Raw genomic sequence first — 10,801 nt, 5'->3', positions numbered from 1 at the left:
AGCTGTCCAATTAATTTCTTTCTATTTTTGGTAGAGACGGGGTCTCGCTCTTGCTCAGGCTGGTTTCAAACTCCTGAGCTCAAACAATCCGCCCGTCTCGGCCTCCCAGAGAGCTAGGATTACAGGCGTGAGCCACCGCACCCGGCCAGGAACATTTATCTTTATAAAAGTGTCAGTTAAATCTTCAGAGATCATGGAGTGTTCAAATTCTTACAGTATAAACATTATAAATTTGCAAATTTAACTCAATGTTCATAATGCCATGAAGCAAGGGAGAATTAAGGGTCTCAATAAAGGTAAAACTTTTCAAACTAAATTGGTACTTACCAATAATCCACAGTATAAGAAGATAGTCTATTCTTTCAAGGGCTGGTCCCATTGTGTTTTTCTTATCCTCATTGTAGACAAGAGAATATAGATTTAGTAACAGTAGGAATGTGAAATACGATGCTCCATGAATAATAAATTTCATAAAAGGTGTGTGAATGATTCTGCCAAACTGAGATTTAGGAGCTATCAAATAACAAAGTGACAAAACTGGCCAAAAGATGCCTACTGTCAAAACAGTCATTATCTTCTTACAGGTGGGCTTACGTCGGTAACCTGACATCTGTCCAAACCAAACAGTGTTCAGGAACTGCTGGCAGTTAGACTGGGAGACAAACTGAAAAGGACAAACACACACACACACAAAAAGTAAAATACAACTTTTAAATACTGATTAATTGATATTCAGAGTTTGAATAATAGTTTAATGATCAATTCTATACAATGAACATAGTTGGGTTTCTTTTTTCTTTTTTTCACAAGTAATATTAATAAAGAGTACAGAGGTAAAGAGCATAGACTCTCAAGCCAGATTACCTAGATTCAAATCCAGGCTCTGCCACTTACTAATGACCTTGAGCAAATTTTTAAATATCTCTAAGCTTCAAATTCCCCATCTGTAAAACAGAGTGATAATAGTACCTACTCACAAAGTTGTGAGGATTAAATGCTAAGCTCTTAGAAAAGTACCTGGATCATAGCATGCACTATGTAAGTATTAACTATTATTATTAGCCTTCTTAGCCATTTTGTCACATTTAATTTATAAAGACTCTTACAATAATATTTATGAATTCCATAAATATTATTCATCCATAGAAAAAGACATCATTAACTTATGTTTGGATGCCTCTGGGCTAGAGAAACTGCTGATTTTAGATACAAGAAGTCAAGATGCCAAGATAGCAAAAACAATCAAAGTCTAAATATTAAATATATTCATGCTCCAGGGAAACATTGAGAATTTCTTAAAAGGTATTAAAGATACTCTTAAGCCTGCTTAAAAGTGAATTTTGTGTAAGAAAAGGAAAAATATTTCCAAATAAGAGGAAAATTCTAGTTCAAGTGTAGAAATTAATTTACCAAAGCTTCTTAGTCTACCAATTTCATAGGCAATATTTTTCCAATATAATGCTCAAGTTGTGAAGTATAACTTAAGGGTCCTGGCTGGGCATGGTGTAATCCTAGCACTTTGGGAGGACGAGGGAGGATCACTTGAGGCCAGGAGTTTGAGACCAGCCTGGACAATATAACGGACACCCCATCTCTACAAAAAATTAAAACATTAACCAGGCATGATGGCACATGCCTGTAATCCCAGCTACTCAGGAGGCTGAGGTGGGAGATCACTTGAGCCCAGGAATTCAAGGTTGCTGTGAGTTATGATTTATGCAACTGCACTTCAGCCTGGGTGACAGAGTGAGATCCTGTTTCTCAAAATAAAAAAAAAGGTCTTGATAACTCTTTATGCAATAATGTAAGCAGGTTTGAAATTACTAAAATAAAGTACAAGTAGATGATCATAATATTATTCAGGTAATTGGTCAATCTTCTGTTTTATAAAGATTTATCCTGAGATAGAATATAATTTGTAGAATGTTATACTATAGTGAAAAAAAGAATTAGAGTTTTGTTGTTGCTTATTGTGTTTACCAAGAAAATTTCTAATAATACTACATAGTTGGTCATCCATATCCATGGGTTCTGCATCTGTAGATTCAACTAACCATGGATCAAAAACATTTGGAAAAAAAATAATAGCAACTGCCATTTATTGAGTACTTGCTTAATGCTAGTACTCACTGTGCTAAACCCCTTAAGTATATATTCTTAGTTAATTCTTAAAACTAAAGCTCAGACAGATTCAATAACTTGTAAAGGACACACAATTTTTATGAAGCAGAAGTAGGATCTCAACCCAGATATGTTGCCCCAAAGCCTTTGCTCTGAGCCACTAGACTACTGTAGAGAAAGTATCTTAAATATATCATAGAAAGCCTCATACCTCTTTTTGGTTATATTTGATAGCAAGTTTTAGACGACTTAAATTCATTCTTTCTTCTAGTAATCCCCGTTTGTCAAGAGGCTCATCATTGGATGTATGATTTAGGATAACTTCCAGTTCACGTGAATTTCGAGCTTGCGCGAGCAAATCTTTAGCAAACATTTTACATTGCCGGGCTAGCTCTTCATAATCATTCCTACAAAATGCAGCAATCTCTTATTAGAAATGTCACTTCCATCTTCTAATTAAGCCAAATTCACTAGAAAATTTCTTACTCAGCAACATTTTATTTCTGCATAAATAAATAAAATCTGAAGTCATTTTCTGCTGACAATCAAAGGAAACTACTGGTTCACAAATTCTCCACAGCTTTGGAGATAACCATAACACAATTATGGTCCCTGTGTTCATACCGATAATCTTAGATGAGCACAGTGTGCCCTTATATATAGTGATAGTCCTAGAAATTCTAATATTTGTCAACCAGTTAACTCATTTTCCCTTACTCTGTATAACTTTGGCTAAAACTTCCTTTTATGTTACTCATCTAAACAATAGAAATAATATCTTAATGCTTTCCAATCAGTATTATCATAAAATCTTTAGAGTTTTTTCAATAACAGTCTACAACATGTTTATGCTACTTCTGATATTAAAGTAGCATTTCGACTCATATTTCAGTTGCTCATTTGAATGAAATACAGGTTAGAAAGAAATATACTAAAATACACTTAGTAAAGAACTGTCCTTCAGAATCACTACTGCTTAAATCTTGGAGCTGAACTGTTTATTCAAGACAGACATAAATTAATTTGTGAGAAATGAAGATGTTTTAGTACATAATTCTTTTTTAAAATATCAATCACCTTAAATTTATATCTGGGTTTAATAATAACTTAAGAATAAAGTCAGAAATAAATAATTATGAGTCATGGTCTTAGATTCAGACTTAAGAAAATAATTTTTTATTCAGTTTCTTTCCCCAAAGGGAAAGGAAGAGGAAAAAGAGAGGTTTCCCACTGGTTAGTCTTAGTATACAATGCGTTTTTCATGAACTGGCTGTATAAAATTATAACTCAAAGAATAAAAACTTCTTTTCCTTAGAAGTTAACATTTCTCTAATTCATTGTTTGCATTTACTACATAACCAAAACTACCTGAGAATAAGTAGTTGGATTTCTTTTACAAATGATGTACTACCCGCTTCTTGGTTTAGGAATCTAATTGCAGATGGGAACATTTATCAAAAGGGTATATTATTACAAAGATATTCCACCTTTGGATAAACATTTGATAGACCACTATATTCAAAGATAAAATTAATACATTTTATTAATCTAACTTTCTTCATCACTAATAAATTATGGGAAGATGAATAAGTGGCTATATAGTTTAGATGGAAACAGTAAACTGGAAGCAAGGAGTCCTATGTTCCAGTTATAACTTTGCTCCTACTTTTAGTTTTAACCCTATTCCTAATTAGATGGTGATATTATTAAAACATATAGCCTTTATAGATCTCTTTGGCTGTCTATAAAAACACTGGATTGAAGTAAATGGGTTCTATGATGACTTTCAAATCTAACTTCATTATTCTACGATTATATATAATCATAGCAGTTGCTTCAAATCCTTTTTGGAAGAAGTTGAATAAATTTTATTTTATATGGTAAAATTCAAAACTCAAATTATGAGATAATAGGAAGTTCTTTATATGTAAATAGAATAATTTATTAACAGCCTCATAAGCCAATAAAGTTAAAAGTAGCAACAAGTTACATTTTAACCACATCTTAGGTGTTCATTAAAGTAAAGTACATACTTTGTCATATCAAGTCTAAATAAAATTTAATTTATCTAAATTAAAGTACAGTGGTTCCAAACTTGAAAACTTACTAACAGATATTTTTTAAAAGTTTCTGGAAATGAGAAACTTTTACTAGTGCTGTTAAGACTAAAGAAAATTGCAAGTTTCTTATCCCCCTTCTAGTAAGGAGAAGTTTGAACTTTCCCAATCTTGTCAAGTCAGTGGAAGGGTACCACATAAATAAGACCTGGGGCTCCAATAGCTGCTGGACAGGAAAGAAAAGGTGGGGATAGTTACAGATCCCCAATAGAAACCTTGCAGCAGTGGCTGGTAAGAAATCTTAATCAATTCCTCCTTCTTCAGAGGGCACCAGAGATACTCTCCTATAATGGAAAATCTCAAAGCTTTCCCTCAACTCTACTAGAGGTAGTTTTTTAAGGATTTTTTTTACATGTTTAAATTAGTAGTTTGATAGGCTGATTTTCCAAAGCCTTTTTTTTCCCATCAGAATTTCACTTAAGCTTTGTTTCAGAAGAAAACTCAGATTGGGTGTTTATCCTTAGTAATTAGTAGTATATTATTTTTATGTTTACGTGTATTACACGTTTCTCCTGCCAGAAAATCTGAGCAAACAGTGGAAAGGGACTATGTCTGTGTGTGTGCAATGTCCTTGATACACAGAAAGCATCTGATGTGCTTTGAAAGATTTAAAGGATCAGTCCCCAAGGATGATCATAGAATCTGAGAATGAGGGGAGGTGGGACAGAGAGCAATTGCAAATACGTTTGCTCTTGCTTTAGGTTCCAATTTCTATTATTTTTCACACTGTTCTATAGAATGTCCTTGGTTAGGACAAAGAGGGTAGGAGATTAATGGTGGTTAAAAGGTGGCAGAGGGCTGATGGGGAAGAAGTAACTTAAGTAGCACCAAGTTCTGTTCCTTTGCAGGAGAAGGAAAATCCCAAGTAAGTGGCAACAAGGTATGGTCATGTTGTATCAAATGTAAATAAATATAAATTATAATTTGGTCTATGAAAACACTCAGGCTGAAGTTTTGAAACGAAAGACATTATATAATTTACAACTTCTATTCATTCCCACCTGAATTCCACCTCCACAAGGCTTAGTTCTTTCAAATCAGCACTAAGTTCAAATGCTCTTAGAATTGGATCTTCCTCTGTTAACATGATTAGAGCTGGACTGGCCAAACATCGATATATATCAAGACGAAACCTGTGGTAAAATTAAATTCTGTAATGTAAAATGAACTTATACACATATAATTAGCATTTTAACCTATAATTTTCATAAATTTATACTTAAAATATTATATAATTAAAAGAAATCAGGAACTACAAATATATTTATTACAAGATAACTTCTATGAAAAGAAAAAGACTTAAAAATTGAATATCTTGAGATATATTGAAAAACTTTGTATCTATTGCTTTTAAAAAAATTGTTTTACTGTCACTTTTCATACATTCAAAACTTTATATAGTTCATAAAACTATATATAGTTTCATGAAATTTCTATTCCTTAACCCAAGAGAATTTTAAATGAAATATGCTAATAACTAATAAATTTTTGATATGATGTGGACTAGACAATTGTTAAATTTTTTATTCCCCAGTGAAAAAACTACTTTAATATGCTTGATACATATAATCCATTACTCATATAGCCTGGTTATGATTTGGAAGATATTTCAAATTTTAGGAGGGAAATCTTTCATTTATGCATAATCTCCAGCTAATAGACAAGCACTTCCTTTACCCTCAATAAACTGATTTTCACATTTCAATATCTAAATAGGAAATAAATCATTAAAATTTTGCTATAATTCTTCATTTATAAATATTAATTATTAATTTATAAATTTGGTAGATATTATGTATTGCATATTTTCTTTTAAACATAAATTTAATACATGCTTGTTATAAAACAAAAGTAAGCAATTTGGAAACATGATACTCCCTAATCCTCTTCTTCCCACCAACTGCACTCCTCAACGATAGTCACTTTATAGAGAATTGTAAATATCCAACCTGATATTTTCTATTCACACACAAACACAATCGGACATAATATATAAAGGAATAACTTGCTTTTAAAAACTGCAATCATGAACCTCTTTCTATGTCACTACCTTCTTTTCTACAACTGGATGGTTTTGCATTTTAAGGAGGTCTATCAGATCTCCATTAATGTATATTCAGATTGCTACTAATATTTTTCTGCTATAAAAAAATGTAGCAATGAATATTCTTTAGTTTATATATCTTCTGCACACTTTGAATTGCTAGGCAAAATGGCATGTATTTTTAAAATTCTGATAGATCTTACCAAAGCAATAATAATGAGAACTCACTTTTTCTTACATCTTCACTAACACTGGATATTGTCAATTTATTCAATCTTTGCCAACCTAATGGCAAATGGAATTTTATAGTTGGTTTAAACTGAATTAGTTTAGAAGCTTCAGCATCTTTCCACATTTAATGTCCATTTACACTTCTTCCTCTGTAAACTGCCTGTTCATATTCTTCGGCCCATTTTTCTGATGATTGTTTATCTTTCTTTTGGTCAATTCGAAAGATCCATTAACATATCAAAGAATTTAGCTCTCTGTCTCATCAAGAGTGATTCAGATACTTTAATCTAGTTTGTTGTTTATCTTTGTACTTTGTAATGGACTTTTTTCTATACAGAAATTCTAAATCTTTATTTGAACAAATTTATTGATATATTTATTTAGCTTACAGTTTTAATGTCTTACTTAGATGCAAAAGTAGATCATGTATAATGCCTTTTTAAGAAAACAATATTTCTGAAATTCAGTTATGATCCAGCTAGTCAATAAACAAATACATCTATCTGTATCTTAAGTAAGGATATCTGGCAGGGTGCAGTGGCTCACGCCTGTAATCCTAGCACTTTGGGGGGCCAAGGCTGGAGGATCACTTGAGGTCAAGAGTTTGAGATCAGCCTGAGCAACAGCCCATCTCTAAAAAAATAGAAAAATTAGCTGGGCATGGAGGTACACTCCTCTAGTCCCAGATACTCAGGAGGCTAAGGCAAGAGGATCATTTGAGCCCAGGAGTTTGAGGTTGCAGTGAGCTATGATGATGCTACTGCACTCTAAATAGCTCAGAGACAGAGCAAGACTGTCTCAAAAAAAAAAAGTAATCTGAAGAGGTATTTGCCTACACCATACTGTCAAAAAGCTGAGAAAAATATATGTAATTAGGCAACTTGCCTTTCTGTTTCCGTCAATATGTCTACATTAACTAATTTTATCAAACTGTTTCAAAAATAGACTTTTATATTAACCCACTTTATCATGTCTCAAGATATATTGAGGATTAATGACAAAATGCACAAGAAGAGTAACTTCCAATAATCGTGGAATGAAGAGGTTGGCAACCAATTGTGCCAGAGTTATAATGAAGCATTACTGTGTAGAATGCACTTAGATATAATCTCACAAATAATGAAGCTGCCTTACTTTATAAAATCTATCATTTTGGGTATACAAAACACCATCAAAATAATGCCAGTATGAAGAGGTGTGATCCTTTTTCACACACACACACACACACACACACACACACACACACACACACACACAATGCATAAAACTAGATAAAATTATGCCAAAAGATCAACCATTTCAGGCCACTGAAAACTGTCTATCAAGAATTGTTGATTGTTGAAAAACTGCCAGAGCTTCAGACAGGAATTGCTAGGATCTGTGGCCTTGTCTAAAATGCCTCCAGCACCCCCGGCCCCAGTTCAATCAATGAGGTCTGTAGTGTTGTTACCAGCTTGGGAGCTGGTACACCTGTACCTTTGTGCCAAAGTGGGCAAAATCAATTCAAGGAGGCAAAAGTCTATAGCTACACTGGCTGAAAATGATAGACTTGGTAGAAACGGACAGAAAAAACCTACAGTTTTGCAAAACTGAGGCTGCGGTCCAAGTTGAATCAAGCAGTGAACCAACGAGAAATTTAACAGGGAGATCCTGGAAATGAGAAAGCTGTAAGATGGATTCATATAATGTCTCCACCAATTCCTGGCTAACTAGAAAATTACACATGTGTGGGGAACATCAGAAAATGTGGTAAAAGAAAAAGCCAATAGGATCAAGATGGCAGACTACACATATGTAATATGTGCCTCCTCCACAGAGAGGAGCCAGGATGGTAAGCAGATTCTCACATTTCAAACAGATCATCTAGGAAAGAAGCCTAGGACTCACCAGGGAAGTGATGGTAAGCACAAAAATGGGTAAGGAGAGGAGTCAAGGCAACTTGCCCAGCTGGGGACTGGCTAACTGGACATGCGGAAACAGTAAGAAAGAAGCCCCCAGGGCTCCACTCTCTGAGATGAGCTTTTATGATCTTGACTACAAGAGAATTGCTCAACCCACGCAGGTCTCAGGCCTAACACAGGGAGTTGCTTGAAGATTGCATACAGATACAGCTCTAGAAAAAGAACCCATGCAGAATCCCACAGGCATCTGAGCCTAGAATAGCTTGAGCCACGGGCCATTCTGAAAGCCTAGATATCAGGGAACCATGGGCACGCCCAAGGCCACTGTACAACTCCAAAAATAGACAGAGGAGCCCAAGAGCTCCCACACATCCCTGGGAAGCTCCTCACTAACCTGTTGTGGGCTGCTGTTGAGACTGAGACGTGACCACACAGCATTATCCAGTTTCTCACCCATGCTGCCTGAGTAGGTGAGAACCCAGCCTTTCTGGTCACAGGTCCAAGGCTCCATAAGAGTTTGACACTGGGCTGCACCCTGCCGTTGGGCTGAGTTGTGGGCTGATGTGGCTGCAGCCCCCACCTGGCTGGGGAGGGACAGGGAAAACCAGCATGCATCTGGGATGGTACCCACCAACCTGTAGCTAGCTGCTGTGGAATCGAGTCTCAAGCAAACTGCACTCCCCACAGTTCCCTACCAGTGCAATCAAATTGAGAAGGTCCCTGCCCTCTCTGGTCAAAGGCTCAGGGGCCCATATTGGGAATATGAAGACAGGCAGCGCCCGCCCTCAGGCTGAATTCAGGCACATAGCAACAGCTCTGCCTAGCTGATGGACAGGAAGTCCAAGCTCTACCTATGCCTAGGACAATTCCCATCGCCCTGCTATATAAGCTGCAGTAAACCGAGACCCACTCAGCACTTGCCCATGCTGTTTGCCTAGAAGAGGTCCCACCCTCTCTGGTCACAGGTCCAAGGCACCATTTTGGGAGTTTAAAGCTAGGCAGTGCCTGGCCCTTGCGCTGAGTTCAGGTTGATACAGCTGCAGCCATGCCCAGCTGAGGAAGGACACAGAAGCCCAAGCTCTCCTACACAGGTGCCTAGGACAATTCCATCACCTTGGTACAGGCTACTGAGAGATAAGACACGAGCAGACAGGGCACCCCACAGTTTCTTGCCCTTATCGCTTGCCTGATAAGGGCTCTGCCCTCTTTTATTGCAAGCCCACACCAGCATCATTTTGAGAATTCAACACTGGGCCCCATCCTGCCCTTGGACCAAGCTCAAGGTGACATGGCTGCAGTCATCACCTAGCTAGGAAGTGACAAGGAAAACTAAGTTGCCCGAAGCACACTTAGGATAATACCCACCACCCTGTTACAAGCAGCTGTGGGACTGAGGACCAGCCTACCCAATCCATTTCAGATACCAGTAATACCAATATGGACTACTTTTGGGTCCCAGTGGGTGGCTCTACCTGCACTATTGCCACCTCCCACATCATACCAGCTGCTCAGGGGTCTGAGAACCTGTCCATACACCCAACCCTCTGCTCTAGATACTAGTCTCTGAGCAAGCCACCTGAAGGCCCAAGAATTTGATCCCCAGGACTCACTAACAGTGCTGCCAGTGTAAGCTGCTCTAGGGGCTAAAATCAGTTATATTCAGCCCACTGCATCTACCACTGGGGCCCAACAACTGATTCGTTGGGCATTTAATTCCTCAGCAAAATTTTACCACAGCCTCAACTAATAACTGTTCCCTAAGCCATTGAGGAAATCACACATACCACTGACCCTGTGTACTGCCTAAGAAATCATACAAAGATCATACTACTGCAGGTACCCAGAATCAAAGCCAAAGTGACCTCCTCAACCAACAACATATATACATCTCCAGGAAAAAATTCTCCCCTTCAAAAGCATTTCAAGAATCAGAGAAAATGACTGCTATACCAGATGGGCAGATATCAATCAAAAGACACAGAAAACATGAAAAAGCAAGAAAATATGACACCACAAAAACACCACAACAACTCTCCAGCAACAGATCCCAATCAAAAAGAATTCCTTGTAATATCAGATAAAGAATTCCAAATATTGATTCTAAACAAGTTCAATGAGATATAAGGGAAGTCTGAAAATGATTACAAAGAAATCAGAAAAATCAATTCAGGATACAGTGAGAAATTTACCAAGGAGATAGATACCATAAAAAAAGAAATTCTAGAACTGAAGAATTCATTGAAGAAAATACAGAAGTAAGCTTCAATAATAGACTAGACCAAGCAGAAGAAAGAATCCCAGAACTTAAAGACAGGTCTTATAAAATAATCCAGTCACATAAAAATAAGGAAAAAAGAATAAAAAAGAATGAGCAAAGCAAAGGAGTC

At 36.5% G+C, this 10,801-nt stretch overlaps 1 protein-coding gene across 2 annotated transcripts in view; it reads right to left on the bottom strand.

The window, feature by feature from the left end:
• Positions 1-10,801, bottom strand: part of TRPC1 (transient receptor potential cation channel, subfamily C, member 1) — a 77,794-nt gene that overhangs the window by 34,317 nt on the left and 32,676 nt on the right. For both annotated transcript variants that reach the window (XM_012647433.1, XM_012647434.1), the window contains 3 exons: positions 5,240-5,371; positions 2,333-2,528; positions 328-664 (listed from right to left, as the gene is read on the bottom strand). In XM_012647433.1, the coding sequence (XP_012502887.1) occupies positions 328-664; positions 2,333-2,528; positions 5,240-5,371 (665 nt within the window). The remainder of the gene's footprint in view (positions 1-327; positions 665-2,332; positions 2,529-5,239; positions 5,372-10,801) is intronic.

This window comes from Propithecus coquereli, unplaced genomic scaffold (assembly GCF_000956105.1).
Source record: "Propithecus coquereli isolate 6110/MARCELLA unplaced genomic scaffold, Pcoq_1.0 Scaffold268, whole genome shotgun sequence".
NCBI lineage: Eukaryota > Metazoa > Chordata > Mammalia > Primates > Indriidae > Propithecus > Propithecus coquereli.
The sequence above is the reverse complement of the archived record's forward strand: the minus strand, read 5'-3'. Positions and strand labels throughout refer to the sequence as shown.